The sequence below is a fragment of the Nycticebus coucang genome, chromosome 5, assembly GCF_027406575.1.
Source record: "Nycticebus coucang isolate mNycCou1 chromosome 5, mNycCou1.pri, whole genome shotgun sequence".
Lineage (NCBI taxonomy): Eukaryota > Metazoa > Chordata > Mammalia > Primates > Lorisidae > Nycticebus > Nycticebus coucang.
In genome coordinates this window covers 141,910,612-141,929,296 of record NC_069784.1, presented here as the reverse complement: position 1 = coordinate 141,929,296, position 18,685 = coordinate 141,910,612, and the positions used below count along the sequence as shown (strand labels likewise).

Here is an 18,685-nt window from a genome sequence, read left to right as displayed (position 1 = left end):
AAACAAAAGTTCTAGTGTCTGATGGACGTGTAAAAACCTAATAAGGTGACGGTTGTGTAAAGGTTGTGGGTTGAGGGGCCGGGGCTGCAGGGTCTTTAGAACATGTGCCGGACATTGTTGCAGAGGCCGCAGCGCGCGCGGAGGGGAGCTCTTTCTCTCTGCATTGTGCGGGGAGCAGGTGCTGTCTGCATTACCATACAGCTGAGCGCACAAAGAGCCACTGATTCAGCCTCGCACAATAACAGACTGCCTTAATGACAGCCACGCGAGCGACACACACCAAACTCACTTTTTACCAAGCGGAGGGAGGCCGAGGGGGAATGCCCAGGAGAGAGGGGCTTGAGACCCGGGGAAGGTGGTGCGGACCGAGAATCGCGCGGGGGAGGGAGTGCATTAGGAGCCGAGTAATTTGAAGCTATGGCCTCTCCGGACTGGGGGGACGTGCTGCCCGGACCCCGATCTCCACCCCCCGTGGCCGCGGACCACGCGGCACTCTGGAGTCCCTGGGGGCACCCATGCCCTGTCCTGAGTTCCGAGTCTGCGCTTTCCGACTCTAAGTTTAATCACCGTGGATAACTCCCCAAACTTCCCGAAACTGCCTCTGCGCTCTCGCCACGCTCTGCCCACAGCTCCGCCCGCCCCTTCCTACCGTGCCCCGCACCCCCCGCCTCCGCCCCTGGAGACTCCTCCTTAGGAAGAGCCTGCCGCGAAGAAGGGGCGGCCCACTGAGAACGCGGGTCTCTAACTTGGTTTCCCGCACCCCTCTCCAACCGCGCCCTCCCTCCCCGGCCGCGGTGCCCCAGGGCCGCAGAAGGCGCTAGGAAACCAGTCCGAGAGCGCCGCAGTCCGGGAGAATTGTGGAGGCCGCGTCCAGCCCCACAAGTTGGGCCGTTGCCGGCGGGGCCAGCGGCGCAGCGCCACCCTCGCGCGCTGCCGTGGGTCTCTGCGAGTCTGTGGCCCAGGGCGTGAGCGCGGAGGGGCCGGGGCGGCAGCATCAGCTCCAGCAGCAAAGGGATTCTTGCGGTGAACGTTTTGCAGGAATGTAAATGAGTGCGTTTTGTCTTGCGAGGAAGGAAGGAGGGGGTGGGGGTGGAGGCGAGGGCAGGGAAGGACTGGGGGTGGAGGGGGTGGGGGCGGGGAGGAGGGTTGCACATTTTACAGCTCACTGACCATTTGGCGATCCATTCAGAGGAGGGTTTGGAAAAGTGGCTTCTTTGTGACAGCTCTCGCCAGATTGGGGGGCTGCTCATTTGCATCTCATTAGGCATGCGGGCGGCCGGCTGGATATAAGGGCGGCGGGCGCCGGCGAGAGCCAGACCTCGGCGCGCACCCGCGGAGACCCGGCGCGACCAAGGGCCCAGCGCCGCAAGAGCACGGGCCTCCGCGGCGCAGAGCCGCCTCCCACGGTCGGGCCCTCACCCTGCGCGAGTTTACTGGATGGTAGTGGCTGGATTCATCCGGAAGACGCGTATCTCCGTGGTGGCACAGGAGACAGGGGTCCAGAGAGCTCCCGGAACGGCCGCTGCCGCCGATTGACACCCGGCCGCGATCCGCAGGGGCGCGCCGCGCACACTCGCAGCCACCGCGACACCGCCCGCCGCCGACAGACTGCGCGCTCCGCCGGGGCCCAGGATTATCGCCTAGCCTGTGGGATTTCCAGACCCCGGCTTTCTAATCGGCCTCGGGAAGAAGCCGTAGCGGCTCTCTTGGGAATTAAGCCGAATTTCTGGACTATCTCTTCCTTGCCCTCTCTTCCTCTCGTTCGCTCTCTGCCTCTCTGTGAGAAAAAGCTTAAGACAAAACCAGGAAATCGATGATCTTACCTAATCGTGGATTGGAAGAAAGGAGGAAAACCGAAAGTTGCGGCTCCGCTGGCAGTCTCCAGAGAGAGCATTTTTTCCCTCGGGCATCTGCAGAGCCGCCGTCAGCCATCCAAGGGCGGATGTGAAGAGCCTCGGCCTCCGGCTGAGCCAGAGACAGGCTCTTAAAGAAGTCCTCGTTTTCGAAGCTTGGAGCAAAGCAGGGTACTTTTCTGTCCACCCTCCCCGGGGCGCATTTATCCTTCTTGCTTCCCCTGGCATCTTAAGAGGAGAAAAGAAGGAGATCCCAGAGGAGCGAGCGCGTGGAGCGGTGCGCCATGGGCCGTCAGTGCGCGCTGGCCCTCGCCGTGGTCTCCGCCCTGCTGTGTCAGGTGGGTTGTGGGGGATACCCCGCCCGAGACCTGCTGGTCAGATAGGGAACCTCAGGTGCGGGGCGCGCTGGGGCGGAGAGAGGCACGAACAGTGCGAACTGTCGACCCAAAAGCAAATCCCGGGAGCGTTGACCCCAGCGCCCGCACCACGCGGGGTGCGCTCCCCAGCCGGACTCCAGGGGTCACTCAGCGCTACGGTGCATTTGGTCTCCGCGCGCGTCTCCCAGAATCCGCACGCACCCCTGTCCCGGCTGACCCGTGTCCTCACGCACCTGCCCTCCCCCCTCGCAGGTCTGGAGCTCAGGGGTGTTCGAGCTGAAGCTGCAGGAGTTCGTCAATAGGAAGGGGCTGCTGGGGAACCGCAGCTGCTGCCGCGGGGGCGCCGGGCCGCCGTGCGCGTGCAGGACCTTTTTCCGCGTGTGCCTCAAGCACTACCAAGCCAGCGTGTCCCCTGAGCCGCCCTGCACCTATGGCAGCGCAGTCACGCCGGTGCTGGGCGTCGACTCCTTCAGCCTGCCAGAGGGCGCGGGCGCCGACCCTGCCTTCAGCAACCCCATCCGCTTCCCGTTTGGCTTCACCTGGCCGGTGAGTGCCGCACCTGCGTCTCTCCAGGCCCACGGTGGGGGACCAGCAGACCCCCTCGATGTGCAGGGCGGCGGGAGGTTACAGCCCAGCAGAGTGACGAGGGGTGGCCGAGGGCGTCACAGCAGCGCAGCTCCCGCGTGGCCTGACATTGCTCACCCCAGGCCTCTCCTGAGGCCCGTCCCGCCCCTTTCCCGCTTCCCATCCCCCCACCCCCGCCTGCACACTCTCTTGTTTAAAAAAAATGTAATATGCTGTACTACAGGCTGAAAAACGACAGACATCAGGAAACCACTCTTTCAGGACAGTGAGAACAGGCAGGAGCTGTGCAGAGGCCGCCCCCAGACACCCAGCTTTTGACTTTAACCCCACTTATGCTTCCCCCAGGGCACCTTCTCTCTGATTATCGAAGCTCTCCACACAGATTCTCCAGATGACCTCGCAACAGGTAAGAACAAAACCAAGCCCCTCAAACTGGGAGCTGGTTCCCCAGTTCATGGATCTTTGATTTTCACCCTAGGCCCAACCAACTCTGATACCTGTCATTCCTCACATGCCCCAGAAAGGTGGGGGTCCATGGCCTCCTTCCTAAGCCCCCTGTCTCAAGCCTGAGGTTCAGTTCAGTCAGAACCCACCGGAAGTATCTTTCCCCAGAAAACCCGGAGAGGCTCATCAGCCGCCTGGCCACCCAGCGGCACCTGACTGTGGGCGAGGAGTGGTCACAGGACCTGCACAGCAGCGGCCGAGCGGACCTCAAGTACTCCTACCGCTTCGTGTGTGACGAGCATTACTACGGGGAGGGCTGCTCAGTCTTCTGCCGCCCCCGTGACGACGCCTTCGGCCACTTCACCTGTGGGGAGCGGGGGGAGAAAGTCTGCAACCCCGGCTGGAAAGGCCCTTACTGCACAGAACGTGAGCTCTGGGCATCCCTGCCCCTCTATTCACACAGCAGCACCCACAGGCAGGGGGCTTATATGACGGCTGAGATCCTGGGATTTAGCACAGTAGGGGAAACTGAGGCCCAAAGAGCAGAAGTGACTTGCTAATGTCTCACAGTTAGGCAGGGGTAGAGGTGGATTGGCTCAGATGTTTTAGCGTCCATGACAGTGTGTGTCCACCATAGGAAGCTGCCCTTCTTCATCAGGGAGGATTTTGGAGACAGGGCCAGGGGTCAGGAAGTACATCCAGTGCTGGCTGCAGAAGGGAGGAAGGAAGGGAGGAACAGGGAGTGTGCGCACACTTCCCACCAGAGTCCTCTTCACTGCGACCCGTCCCCGGGGGAGTGCTTTGCTGTGCCCAGAACTGGTATGCTCATGCTCTCCAGAGCAAGTACATTCCCGTTCCTTGCACATGATGCACACTGTTCATGCTGTCCCAAGACGTGGTTCTCCCTGGGGTGGTCTGTGGACATGCAGGAGGATGTGTGGAGCTGGGTCTGCAGAGCCTGTGTGGGATGGGTGCACAGCCCATCTGGTCAAATGCTCATGCAGCGCCCTGTCTGGAAAAGAAGTGTCTTTGCAATATCCATGTAGGCTCTACCTGCCTGATTGTTAGGTTTTGATGTGTTGTAATTCCATGATAGGTAGGGGTGGAGGGCTGGTGGGGATCCCTGGCTTCTGATTCAACTGGACCTTAGGAAGCCTCTCTCCACTCACCTGTCCACCTGGCCACCCCAGCCAATTGGTGCCAGACTTCAATGGGTGGGTAGGTCCCAGAATCCCATTCTTGGCCCTGGAGCAGGCAAAGCTTGGATCATTCTCTTTGAGGCCCAGAAGGTCTGCTGAGTGGGTGCAGTTCCTCAGAGAGTTGTGCCTGAAATGAGGTTGGGTCTCCGCTTTCAGTGAGGGCCTCCATGTCTTTGTTGGTTGCTTAGCTTCCCAAGTCTCAAGGACCCACTGAACTTCTTCTAAGCTCCGCCTTGGCCTGAGTTGGTTCTGTTTTCTTGAAAACTTGTGGAGCTGATCGTTAATGAGTTTCGTAACCAGCAGAGTGAGCCAGCTCAAAGCCTCAGCCTAGTGTCCAACCCCTGCGGGTGCCTCTGGCTGCTGTTGCCCCCCTCTCCACTACCCCCTCCCAGCTTCCCCCTCCTCTTTTTCGTCATGGGGTAGTCAGAAACTTAAACTTTTTTCTTCTTATTTAAACACTGGAGCCTCTCCCAGCCCCCAGCTCATGTGCGTGCCATAGATTAGATCTCTCCAGGGATAGCTGGCAGGACACTTGCCTGCCCCTATTGGTGGAAAGGTGCACGCGTGCATATGTGTGTGTGTGTGTGTACACGCAAGGGGTGTGTGTGAGGGGTGGGGACACAGGGGCGTGGGGGAGGCCGCATTGTTGCTCCCGGGCAGCTGCCGGGGAGGCTGGACAATAGAGCAGCTGTCTGCCCTGGCACCCTGCACACCAGCTGTCCACTCTTATCTGCACACACACTTTCTGGGATATTAAGAGGTGGAGCTTTGTGTAAAGAATTGGGAAGTGGGGGAGGAGGCGGGGAAGACTTCTGACCCTCTCTTGGAAGAATGGGGGCTGGGTAGGGGTGGGGGCTTCCGAGAGCCCTTTGTCCCCAGTGCTGTGTTAAGAAGAATGCTTGTCCCCAGGGCTGTGGTCAGGGTGGCCAGCACCACACAGCCAACAGGTTCTGTTCGAGCCCTTAGCCAGCAGCTCTCCTGCAGCAGGAGGTCCAAGGGTGGGGATGGGCATCCTACCAGAACTGGTTTCCCTTTGCTTGCAGCAATCTGCCTGCCAGGGTGTGATGAGCAGCATGGATTTTGTGACAAGCCGGGGGAGTGCAAGTAAGTTTGCAAAAATTGGCTTTGTTTTCTTGTTTTACCTTTTCTTGTTATGCTTTTACACCTGGCATGTTTGTACAGTATTGAGTAAGATTAGTTGAGCAAGGGGCTGTTATTCTGGTGTTTCTACCTAATCAGTATTTGGCTGTGTCTGCTGTTCACCTGAGCCCCTCAGTGGTCACAGGAGTTTACAGGTAGCAGAGTGAAAGGTGTGGCACAACATGACAGTTCGTTCAGTGGCTTCTGAGGTTTGCTGCATACCTCAGTTACCTAGGCTGCCCTACACTGGCTGGGAGAGCCTTGAGATGGAAGCCAGGCATCAGTATGCTTTAAAGCTCTCCAGGTGACCTAGTTCTGCCTATTTTGAGAGCCAGTGGTGCTGTGGAAAGGTGGTGTTCAGTGTGTAAGGATGTGCCATCATGGATCCAGGAGTGGCCAGTGTCCCTGTGACTCTGCTGTGCTCTCTCCAAGGTGCAGAGTAGGCTGGCAAGGCAGGTACTGCGACGAGTGCATCCGGTACCCGGGCTGCCTCCACGGGACTTGCCAGCAGCCCTGGCAGTGCACCTGCCAGGAAGGCTGGGGAGGCCTTTTTTGCAACCAGGGTAAGCTCCTCTCCCCAAGCTGTCTGGTCCCCTCCCAGATCAGCCCAGACTTCCCTGGCTCTTTGGTCACTGGAAAAATAGTCTCCCTAAATTTGACCCTGGGTTTCCTGTCTCCTCCTGCTATCTCCACCCTTGCAGACCTGAACTACTGTACACACCACAAACCCTGCAGGAACGGGGCCACCTGCACCAACACGGGCCAGGGCAGCTATACCTGCTCTTGTCGGCCTGGGTTCACGGGTGCCACCTGTGAACTGGAGATCGACGAGTGTGACACCAGCCCTTGCAAGAGTGGGGGGAGCTGCACGGTGAGCCCGGCAACTGAGGTCCCATGGGTAGGCACCTGGGGTCACGTGGAAGGGCAGCTAGTGTCAAGTGGAGTTACCTGGCATCATCAGAAACAATTTCGGAAGGGCTTTTCTGTCGTCCATCACACAGGATCTCGAGAACAGCTATTCCTGCACCTGTCCACCTGGCTTTTATGGCAAGATCTGTGAGCTGAGTGCCATGACCTGTGCCGACGGCCCCTGCTTCAATGGAGGCCAGTGCTCAGATGGCCCTGACGGAGGGTACACCTGCCGCTGCCCCGTGGGCTACTCTGGCTTCAACTGTGAGAAGAAAATTGATCACTGCAGTTCTTCACCCTGTTCCAATGGTAAGGGGGTGACTTGTGACTGGTCAAGTGGGCCGCGCTGAGGACACTGTGGAAAGCAACTAAATTTGTGTTGGACTGTGCTGCATTGAGAACTGCCTGGAGTTTATGTAGATGGTCAAGAATTCTCAGTGGAGGCTTTGAGTCTGGAAATGCGTGGGAGTGAGAAGGGCAGGCAGGCGTGTTTGTTCTCACATTCTGCAAGAAGGTAAAATGATCAGGAGGTCACACACTCCTGCCCATGATTCTCACTCACAAGCTGCCCAGCCACAGTGCTTCTGGAGGAAAGCTGGGCTCTGTGTTGTCACCTGGCATCACTGTCTGGTGTGTCACTATGAGAATCTCGGTCTGCCAGCTGTGAGGGGCCGGATGTCCAAAGCCAGCACACAGCAAAAAAGCCGGCCAGACACCTAGAACAGTGGTTTTCAACCTGTGCGTCACGACCCCTTTGGGAGTCAAACCACCCTTTCACAGGGGTCACCTAAATACATCCTGCATATCAGATATTTACATTACGATTCATAAAAGTAGCAAAATTATAGTTATGAAGTAGCAACAAAAATAATTTTATGGTTGGAGGTCACTATAACATGAGGAACTGTATTAAAGGGTTGTGGCATTAGGAAGGTTGAGAACCACTGCTCTAGAATGTCTTTGGCCTCTTTCTCCCTTCCTCCCTCCCTTCCTTCACTGTTTTCAAGCATTGCTCTTCTCACCACCTTTAACTGCGGGAAGGTGTGTTATCCTCTCTAACCCTTGGTTTCCCCATCAGCAAACCTGGGCCTAGCAGCCTGAGTCCCTGGATCCAGTGCTCCTGTGAGGTGTGCTGTGCAGTGCCCATGGAGACATAGCCGGTGAAAAGATGGAGCCCTGCTGCTGTTTCTGCTTTTCGGTCAAGCCCTGGACACCTGCCAGAACCTTGTGTTTAAGGCTGTGCAGTGTGTTGTCTTGGACCATGTAGACCATAGGCTGTCTTCTTACCACTTGTGTCTATGGTGACAGACATGTAGATGCTTCAAAGTGACTTTTAGTGACCAAACTCAGGAGGAGATAAGTGAGTGCTCATGTCCTGTGTTCTAGGCGCCAAATGTGTGGACCTCGGTGATGCTTATGTGTGCCGCTGCCAGGCTGGCTTCTCTGGGAGGCACTGCGATGACAACGTGGACGACTGCGCCTCCTCCCCGTGTGCCAATGGGGGCACCTGCCGGGATGGCGTGAATGACTACTCCTGCACATGCCCCCCGGGCTACACGGGCAGGAACTGCAGCGCCCCTGTCAGCAGGTGCGAGCATGCGCCCTGCCACAACGGAGCCACCTGCCACGAGAGGGCTGGCCGCTATGTGTGCGAGTGTGCTCGGGGGTACGGGGGCCCCAACTGCCAGTTCCTGCTCCCTGAGCCACCCCCAGGCCCCGTGGTGGTTGACCTTACCGAGAAGCTGGAGGGCCAGGTTGGGCCGTTCCCCTGGGTGGCCGTGTGTGCTGGTGCCGTGCTGGTGCTGGTGCTGCTGCTGGGCTGCGCAGCCGTGGGGGTCTGCATCCGGCTGAGGCTGCAGAAGCGCAGGCCCCCTGCGGACCCCTGCCGGGGGGAGACGGAAACCATGAACAATTTGGCTAACTGCCAGCGTGAGAAGGACATCTCGGTCAGTGTCATTGGCGCCACACAGATCAAGAACACCAACAAGAAGGCGGACTTCTGCGGGGACCATGGCACCGACAGGACTGGCTTCAAGGCCCGTTACCCCACGGTGGACTATAACCTCGTGCAGGACCTCAAGGGTGATGAAGCCACAGTCAGGGACGCACACAGCAAGCGGGACACCAAGGGCCAGTCCCAGAGCTCCTCAGGGGAGGAGAAGGGGACCCCGACCACACTCAGGGGGTGCGTGCCTCGGGCCTGGCCGGAGGGAGCTTGGGGAAGGCCACCTGGGGAAGGCGCCCAACATCCGGGGTGCTGCACTGTCAAGAGGGGCTGGGGAGGGTCTTCTCCACATTCCAGTCATTTCCCTATTCTAACATGTCTCCCCAAGTTTATGGAGGCTTTCTCTGATTTTCCTTTTAGTGGAGAAGCATCTGAAAGAAGGAGGCCAGACCCTGTCTACCCTGCACCCACAGATACCAAGTACCAGTCAGTGTACGTCTTGTCTGAGGGGAAGGACGAATGTGTCATAGCAACTGAGGTCAGTGCCACCTGGCTACCACCCGTGTCCTCGGGAGGGGAGAGCAGAGGCCAGGGAATACAAGTCTGGTGCTAACTTCCCATTCCTTCTTGTGGGCCCTTCTAGGTGTAAAATGGAAGTGACATGGCAAAATTCCCGTTTCTCTTAATAAATAAAATTCCAAGGATATATGCCCCAACGAATGCTGCTGAAAGAGGAGAGGGAGGCCCTCCGTGGACTGCTGCTGAGAAACTGAATTCAGACTGAGCTGGTTCTCTCCTGAGTTAGCAAGGTGACGCTGCCGCACTGCCTTCGACATCCCCGTTGCACTATGGACAGTTGCTTTTAAGAGAATATATATTTAAATGGATGGACTTAATCACTATGTGAGAGCATGCACTGCCTGGAGTGTATATTTTGGATTCTTATGAGCCAGTCTTTTCTTGAATTAGAAACACAAACACTGCCTTTATTGTCCTTTTTGATACTAAAATGTGTTTTTTCTAGATGGAAAAAAATGTGTGTTATTTTTTGGATTTGTAAAAATATTTTTCATGATATCTGTAAAGCTTGAGTATTTTGTGATGTTCATTTTCTTATAATTTAAATTTTGGTAAATATGTACAAAGGCACTTCGGGTCTATCTGACTATATTTTTTGTATATAAATGTATTTATGGAATATTGTGAAAATGTTATTTGAATTTTTTACTGTTTTGTTAATGAAGAAATTCCTTTTTAAAGTATTTTTCCAGAATAAATTTTATGAATGACAACTAGAAGGCTCAGCATTGCCTGCTGGGGGACATGCACGCACTGCCCCTGCCCGAGACCTCTAGGACAGAGAAGCTTTGGCTTCCTTTCTAGTCTTTGCTGGTGTCACCAGATCCATTAAGAGCAGCTTTCCTTGTCCCTCTGCTTCCATCAGGGAGCCCCAGCTGTGTGTGGAGACAGGGAGCAATAGGTGGCTGGGGAAGCGCCCTGCGGATGCCCACGAGCCTGAGGCCTGGTCCTGCAAGATCAGACGGCTGCTCTCCTTCCCAGCAGTGTTTCTCAGAGTACCGGAGCAATGCCGCATTTGGGATCAAATGCCCACCAGGCACTTTTTATCATCATGGCGATGGCCTTTTCTTAGGATAATACTTAGGCAGTTGTTATTGAGGTTATTTCTAGTTAATTTTTTAAAAGTTAGTTGCTTTCCCATTCTTTCTCAGTTGTGGTGAGATAGACAGCCATAATCACAAAAGCACTCTGGGCCAGCCTCCTTGCTCCTCACCCGTGAATTATCAATCCTGCAAGGTCCTGTGAGGCAGGTGTTGCTCTGATTCCTGTCTCACAGGTGAGGAACCTGAGGCTTGGTGAGATGGAATTACTTGCTTAGGCTCCTGAATGGTGGGACCACATTCAAATACAGGCAGTCTGATGCCACTCTGTTTGACTATTAATCATTATTTGGCAGACACGGCAGCTTCTTATGGCCAAGAAGGTCAGTGGGATTTAATAGACCCCGTCCCTGGTGCACATTTGTGACAGCTCCTAAGATGACAGTACATGTGGAACCCCTGGCAGCTCATTTCTGGGGGTAGGTGAGGCAGGAGGCAGGGGTCTACCTGCACCAACCACACTACAGCGAGAAGGTAGCGAGCTACCTTGTGCCATCCCAGGTCATACTCTGGTCTTTGTATGCATGAGTGGACATGCCAGGGTGTGCAAGGACCGGTGAGATTGGACCAAGTGCCACAGCAAATCTGTCTGTGGGGGACAAGGCCCAGGTCCATCCTGGTCCTGGGACCAGCTCCACTTGTTGTTTGCAGAAACAACTTAAAGGCAGACTTCTCTTGCAGTAGATTCATCATCCAGAGACGTCATGGGGAGCGGGGGAGGGCAGAGTGGGAGTCGGGGGCTTGACTTCCCCTTGTCTATGCAGACAGCTGCAGCAAGTTCTGGAATAATGAGATGGTCTTAACATTCCTTTTAGGCGTTGATGGGACCTGGAGAGTGAGGGCAGCCTGACACGTGGGTTGCTCAGGAGAGCCCAGGTCTACCAATTGGCTTGGAGTGTGGTTGTTAAGTAGAGCTGCCCCTGCTCATGCTGATGACATCACTGCCAAAAGCTCACTCCATCCGGACGTTGTTGGACATGGCTTATAACCCAGTGGCTCATCTGTTTCCAAGAACATGTAACATACCGGACTCTTGTGAAGCCCATTCCATGCAAGAATCTTAAAGTACCTAAATATGACTTCACTTCCATCTTCTCCAACCTTCTCGTAAAATCAGGGAATAAATTTATCTTTCATCTGGGCAAGTGATGTGGCTTAAGGAGCAAACCGGTGACTTAGAACTTTCAGCTTTGGACTCTCAGTTCTCTGCTGGACGTGATGCCCTTGGTCCCTTCCAACTGTGACACTTTCATCTGAGCTCAGATGGTCCTTCATCTACCAGAGTTTATGCCATGGGCATGCCAGTGGAAAACAGCCCTCTGATGGCCATCCTTGGTGGACAGGCCAGCTGGGACTCATCACACCAAAAATGCTCACTATGACCAGCCTTGGGTAAGGTTCTACAGGCCGTGCTGGCTTTCTCTCCACATATGAGGGAAGGAATGAAGAAGAAAGGTTCAGTAAATGCACTTGGCGAGGGAAGAGCAACAGAAGTGCTGCTTGGCTGTGCTCTGCACTTCCCAGTTCCGAGAAGTGCTAGGGGCATCTGGCATCTGGAAAGAGGCACAAAGGACCCTGGAGCTGGTGGCGGGACAAGAGGGCCACACCACCTTCTCTGTCAGAGCCACCTTCCCGGAGCCACTTCCCTGGGGCTTCCTGGACCGTTTGCCAGGGGAGGTGAATCTCATGTCCTTTCCTTAGATTTTTTTTCCTTTCACTTTCCATTTGGACACAATTTCTACTCCCAGAAATGTTGCAAGAATAGTACAAAGAATCTCCTTATTAAATAGCTGTCTTTTGGTGACTTTCTAGTTCTGCCACTCCTGTGCATATTAGTTGGCTTTCCTCATCATGATGGGCCTTCCCTGCTGTCCTCTGAGCAGACGCCTGCATCACCTCCTGTTCAGGGGGGTCACAGTTGCCACTGTCGCGTTCTGGTGCTCAGGTGGGGGGTGGCTCCTGTTTGCTGATGTTGGTTGGCAGCCCTTGCTCCCTGGGTTGGCCTGAGACGACTAGCCCTGCTGTGGTCATCCACACCCCAGCCCTGGGGTCCCTGGAAGGCATGGCAGCAACTGCATTTTTAATTTTGTACATTTGTGAACTTCAAAGCAATGTGAAATTGCGAAGCCCTTGCAAGAAGGCGTCTGTCTTTACCCTTGGGCATGACTCTGAGCTGTTTCGCATTGGCTTTATGCAAGTTAAACACACAGGCCAATAACATTTAACAACTCTGGGGAGGAAGTATTGTTGCCAGGAAAATCAACTGAGACTGATTGCCACCCTTAGTCGGTGCAGCTGCAGAGACCCTGGGCACTGAGAGTGCTTCCCCCAGTGCTGGCCAGGGGGTTCCATAGGTGCCAGAAATTTCAAGAGATAAGAGCGTGAGGTCAAGGGGCCTTTGGGCAGAAGGGGATGCCAGCAACACTTCAGGCAGTTGAGGGGTCTGGATCTGGTTCCAGTTTCAGGCAGTTTAAAAACTTGTGAACCAACAGGAGAAATGTAAACACTGACTGGGTATTTTGATGATTTCAAAGTATACTTGTTACATTTTTTTAGATGTGGTGTGTTATTACTGTTAAGTTAAACAGAAAAAGAATCCTTTATTTTTTATTAAAAAAATCTGAAATATTTATGGATGAAACCATATGATGGATTTACTTCCAAATTTCTCCAACGGGATGTGGTGGCAGACAGCAGGGCAGACATGACACAGCAGGGCCACTGCTGAGGGCGTTGGAGCTGGGTATGGGGGTATTTTACTATTCTTTCCTCCTTCACGAATATTTGAAACTTTCCATCAGCAAAAGCCTTGGAAGAATTATACACTTACTACATACACATGCATTTTCTGGCGTGCATGTGATGCTGTGTCTATTACATGGCATAATGAATTTTAGGGATGTTTTCTGTCTTTGCATACACATGTTGCCGATGACAAATCTTAAAAGACCAACACTAAGCAAATTAAATTGGGTAGTGATTCAGAGTAGGTTTGTGAAGAATTTGGTCCAGTGAGTGTTGGATTCAAATGCAGATTGCCACTGCCTATGCAAGTGGGTGACACCTCCTGCTGGGCCCATGGGAGGGTGTGAGCATCCCCTTTTCCCTATAACTGCAGGTGGTTCCCAGGGCACTGAGCCTGAGCTCTGCTGGACCCAGCTATCAGCACCCACTGACCACAGCGCAGAGAGTGACATCTGGCTAGGTGTCTCAGGGCCTTACCTTATCTAGGTCTTGTGTGCCCAGGAGCCTTGTTTTGTGTTGTTCCCCCACAATGTTCCTTGGCCCTGGGCTTGGCTCTCTACCTCCCCCGGCTCTGTGACCTCAAGGGGTCTTCCCTCTGCCTGGTGCTGAGCTTTGTGCCCATGGGAGGCCCTGCTGCACGCACGATGATGCTCTTGCAGGTGTCTCGAGTTATTTGTTTGATGTGGGGGAGTCCCAGCAGCCTGCACCTTGGAAGGATGGAGCGTGCCGGCCTTTGTTCCCCCCGCAGCCTAGTCCATGGGGCTACAATGAGAACTCACACACATTCAGGACTTTGGGTCATCGAGAGTTTCATTCTGGTGTTTATCATCAATGTCATTGGTAGTTTTGAATCATGACATGAAGTCAAACAGAGATTATTGGAGTGGGTGCCCATAGTATTCAGTTTTTATTCAACTAACTGGTCACCTGGCTACTGCCCTGGCTACAGTGAGGGCGTGTTCACCTATATCCAGCAAACAAAGTAATGCTCACTTAGTAATTCTCAGCTGTGACTTTCACAGCGAAGGTAAAGGGAGGTGAATGGATGTGTGCAGGTGTCGAGTGTGAGGAGGAGGGAGGTGAATGGACGTGTGCGTGTGTCAAGTGTGAGGAGGAGGGAGGTGAATGGACGTGTGTGGGTGTCGAGTGTGAGCATGAGCTACTGAGGTCAGGATGTGGGGCAGTGTCCTCCACTGCAAGCGTAAAACCACAGAAAACACCTCAAAAGAAGGTGTTTGTCATTTGGAACAATTCAGAGACCAGTTTCGAAGAGGGTATGTGTCAGTGCAGCGCATTAGCATGTTTTCTGAACAACTTTAACTGCACTCATTTGCTCAAATAAGTGAATATTTCCATTTCACAGAAGTCAATGAACTTAAATCACGGTGTCTCTGGGGAGGTGGGGATGGTGCCATCATTGTGTTTTCTTTCTAACAAGCCTGAAAAGCAAAACATTCTTCCTTATTTTTCCTGCTTCTTAAGGAAATATCGCTGATCCACTTCTGGCATTTGCCAAATTCATGTTCTGGAGGTGAAATCTTTAATAGGAATGAGGATGGGATGCCCAGAAAGACCAAAAAGAAGCAGCTTTTTAAACATACTGCAACGTGAGTATTAGAAGTGTTCTATTCTAAAGCATAGAAAGAAAAAATGACAAGACTCAAGTTACATTCATAATTACATTCTTGTAGAAAAAACAGGCCAATACAAGAGGAAAGAGTCTAAAATTTCAAGACAAGGCTCCTATTGGATCAGGTACCATTCGAGCTGCAGCCTGTCTCTGTATCATTGAGGGGCTGCTGGAGTTTTCTTCTGATCCGATTCTAACACTGAAAAACGGCAGACACCCACATGAGGTGGTCAGGGCCCTTCCCAGTTTAACATTTTTTTGGTTTCAACTTCCTCTATGCCATCTGTCTTTCCCTGCTTTTTACCTCTATCATAGTCAAATCAACATTAATAGTTTATTATTTTATAGCGAATTATTTTAAATTAACATGAACTTTGAACTTATTGAACCATTAGGAAAAACACATCTGCTTTGTGGTCCTAGATATTTTACAAGAAACTTGACTGGTTTTATGAATCATACTTCACAGCTCATTGCTGAGACCTTTGACCAATGAAACTATTTCCAGAATCTGTGAGTATCTGCCCCTTGGCGTGGCTTTCCAAATAGAAGGGACACCTGGCATGGACACTGCAGACCTCAATGGTGGCTCTTTGGTGGAAAATCTGGATTTTCTTATGAAAGTAACTGAGATGCAGTTTTGATGGGATTCATGTATTTCCAAATTCCTGTCTTGCACCTGCTTATGCTGGTAGTTGGGCTAAGAAGGAGGGAAGGAAGGGAAGAAGAGAGGATGGGCATCTGGCTCCTGATGGCAGAGCCTGCTACTTGCAGAAGGGCAGTGGCATTTCTTTTAGACTTGGGTTGGATGTGCTCGATTTTATGAATTTCAGTCCTTTATTAGAAGCTTAGAAAAAAAATTTGATATACAATTTGGAATAAAAAATATAATATTAAAAAGGGCATATTTGTAAGGGGAAAACACCCTACTTTGGGGAGTTCCAGTTAAGATGCAAAAGTAACGGGACCTTTGGGCGGGTTACTGAGGGTGGCGGGTTCTAAACCTGGCCCCGGCCAAACTGCAACAAAAAAATAACCAGGCATTGTGGTGGGCGCCTGTAGTCCCAGCTACTTGGGAGGCTGAGGTTAGAGAATCGCCTAAGCCCAGGAATTGGAGGTTGCTGTGAGCTGTGTGACACCACGGCACTCTACCAAGGGTGATAAAGTGAGACTCTGTCTCTACAAAAAAAAAGTAACAGGACCCTTTCTGTTCCTCAAGGTGAAATACTTTTCAAACAGAGAGGAAAGGAGGCTCATAACCACAGGCTGTCACACATGAGGACAAGGGACATGTCCTTCTCAGGTCCTGGAGTCCTGGGTTCCACCTGACAAAGGATGGCCCGGTGTCTCTGTGGCCACACAGGTGTCAGGAACCCAGTGAAGCCCACTCCCTCGTACCTGCCCCTTCTGACCCTGGTGAGTTCCCTGGGGTGGTGGCTGGTGGCTGGATGGTGACAAAGAGAGGGAAATAAAAATATTTAAGATGGAGTGTGGTCATCAAAACAGAACACAAAATGGAAATAATCATCAGGTGCTCCAAATGCGGGACCTCATCTAATCTTAAGACCTTCTAGAGGAAGAGCTTATCTTGGTCTTATCTTTTCAGGTCACTCTGCTGACTTTGCTGATCATAAGACTGAAAAGTTGCCTCATGTTTCAAAATACTTTTCAAGACCCTGTGAAAACAGGAGGCTCTTCAGAGAGACGGAGGGAAGGCATACTCCCCATTGCCTATATGCGGATCATGGGTGACATTGGCGTTTGTTAGTTAGTCAAGGAAACTTGAGGCTTGCCGGGGCCTCTGCCACGGAAAAGACTGGGTTATATCCTCAGAGAGAACACACTAATTTTAACATATCTGAACTTAGATATTTAGTATGTTGCAATCTCCTTTCCTCCCTTCCTGCCTCAAAGTTCGTTCTAAAAGCTAAGTATCCTGTTCCTATTTGATCTCCTACTTGGGGTGAAGTGCTCTCTGTGCCCTCCCAGTAGCCCAGAGGCACCTTGTAGGTGGACAGTCAATCTTCCCCCTTCCTCTCCACAGTCTGACCCTTTCCTTTTTGGTGTAAAACCAAAGTGGAGATGTAGATGGATAAGGCAGCCCAGACTCTCCTGGGTTCTCAATGTCTCTGCCCTTTCTTGAGGACAGTTCTGTGGCTGGGATGCTGGGGCACTGGGTCTGGGACTGGCGTGCCACACACTTGCCTGGCTCAGGCTCTTGTCTGTTTCTGCATCTGAGGACAGCTCCGAGATACAAGGGAAGAAGCCTGAGAGAGGACTCCAGGTGCTGATGATGTGGGGCTGACGGCTGGTTTTCCAGCCTGGCTCTGCTGAGGGTCCTCGTGAAGTCGCACTCCCCTGCCCCTGCCTTGGTCCCACAAAACCCTGGACAGGGGCGGCGCCTGTAGCTCAAAGGAGTAGGGCGTCGGCCCCATATGCTGGAGGTAGTAGGTTCAAGCCCAGCCCCAGCTAAAAACTGCAAAAAAAAAAAAAAAACAACAACTCTGTCTCTAAGGAAAAAAAATAAATAAAAATAAATCTGCCCTACAAATTTTGTTAAAAAAAAAAAAAAAAACCTGGACAGGCACCATCCTCACTCCTGGACACCTGCACTCATCTTGCTTTTAGAGTGGTGCCCAATGTCTCACAGCTGATGACTAGATAATTGCCTGGTGTACGTATGTGTGTGTGTATGGTGTGTGTTGTACATGCATACTGTGTGTGTTGTGCGTTTTGTGTGGCATGTTTTGTGTGTGGTGCATGTGGTGTGTGGGACATGTGTGGTACGTGTGTGGTACGTGTGTGGTGTGTGTGTGGTGTATGTGCTGCATCTGGTACGTGAGGTGCATGTGGTACGTGTGGTGAGTGTGTTGTGTGTGGTGCATGGTGTGTGGTATGTGGGGCATGTGTGGTGCGTGTGTGGTGTGTGTGTGGTGTATGTGCTGCATCTGGTACGTGAGGTGCATGTGGTACGTGTGGTGGGTGTGTTGTGTGTGGTGCATGGTGTGTGGTGTGTGGGGCATGTGTGGTGTGTGTGTGGTGTATGTGCTGCATCTGGTACATGAGGTACATGTGGTATGTGTGGTGGGTGTGTTGTGTGTGGTGCATGGTGTGTGGTGTGTGTGTTGTATGTGGTTCATGTGGCGTGTGGTGGGTAGTATGTGGCATGCAGTGTGGTGTGTGTGGAAGTAGGTCCTGCTCATCTGTTGGCCCAGCCCCTCAAGGTGTCCCTGAGGACCCCATCACGAGCGGATCACATGCATTATTTTATAACTGTTCCCTGGCCAGTGTTACCTTCTAGGCCATGAGCTCTCTGAAGGTAAGAGCTGTCTGATGATTATGGGAAGAAGTGTGGACACCAGGTATGGGATGTGGCTCCTCTGACCTTGCTGTGGTGCTGTGCAGTGGTGTGGCCGTTGGTCCTCTGCCCACCAGCAGTTAGGCTGATCCTGAGCCAGCAGCCGGGACATGTGTGGTGTGTCTCATCTGGGCCCCTCCGCGCATCGCAGCCCTTAGGGTCCCATGCGAGGGTCTCCCAGGTGTGATTTAGTGTTTACTAAATGGGATCTCAGTGCTGCACCAGCGACAACATGGGCATCATGTCTCTGAGCCATCCACGTTGTATATAAGAAAAAATGAAGGCACACAGAGATCCCCCACTCACCTCAGCCTGCATGGGTACGTGACAAGCCAACTGTGAGGGGAGCTGTCCAGATCCCACAGCACCACTGAGAATGGGATAGATCCTTCCTTACTACAATTCTTCAGGGCTCCTGCCAGGCACGGCCGTCCCCTCTTCTTGATGCACCGACACCAAGTCCTCTCCACAGGACTCTCCAAGTCCTCGCTGCCCATGGAACTTTAGAAAGTTTTGGGAAGTCAGCTTTTTGACGTCCAGTGTACACTGCCACTTTGTCATTTTAGTCCATGGAGAGAGGGGATCCCAAATCAGCGAGTGGCACATGTGTGCATGTACCAACACAGGGCAGTGGGAGGAGCCAGCCCTTTTCTCTGCGACTGCAGCATCCAGGCTCTCTGTGTCCCTGCAGGTTGATGTGCTTTGCTGCCACACTGCATGTCTGTGCGTTCGTGACCTCTGTCCCCAGCCCTATCCCCACACGCCTCAGGGGGGCCCACTTCCAGTGCTTTCGAGTAACTTGTTGGAGGGAAGACGTGGCT

At 53.0% G+C, this 18,685-nt stretch overlaps 1 protein-coding gene across 2 annotated transcripts; it reads left to right on the top strand.

The window, feature by feature from the left end:
• The first annotated feature begins 1,153 nt into the window (after window positions 1-1,153).
• DLL1 (delta like canonical Notch ligand 1) lies at window positions 1,154-9,740 on the top strand. 2 transcript variants are annotated; one of them, XM_053592830.1, is made up of 11 exons: window positions 1,154-2,191; window positions 2,483-2,776; window positions 3,161-3,221; window positions 3,428-3,685; window positions 5,502-5,562; window positions 6,031-6,161; window positions 6,300-6,469; window positions 6,600-6,816; window positions 7,894-8,692; window positions 8,873-8,990; window positions 9,096-9,740. In XM_053592830.1, exons 1-11 carry the CDS (start codon window positions 2,138-2,140, stop codon window positions 9,099-9,101), a joined length of 2,169 nt encoding a protein of 722 aa, XP_053448805.1. In that variant the 5' UTR covers window positions 1,154-2,137; the 3' UTR covers window positions 9,102-9,740. The 2 variants fall into 2 exon arrangements, with proteins under 2 accessions (XP_053448805.1, XP_053448804.1); XM_053592829.1 differs by having other exon boundaries at window positions 7,894-8,990.
• Window positions 9,741-18,685: the final 8,945 nt, after the last annotated feature.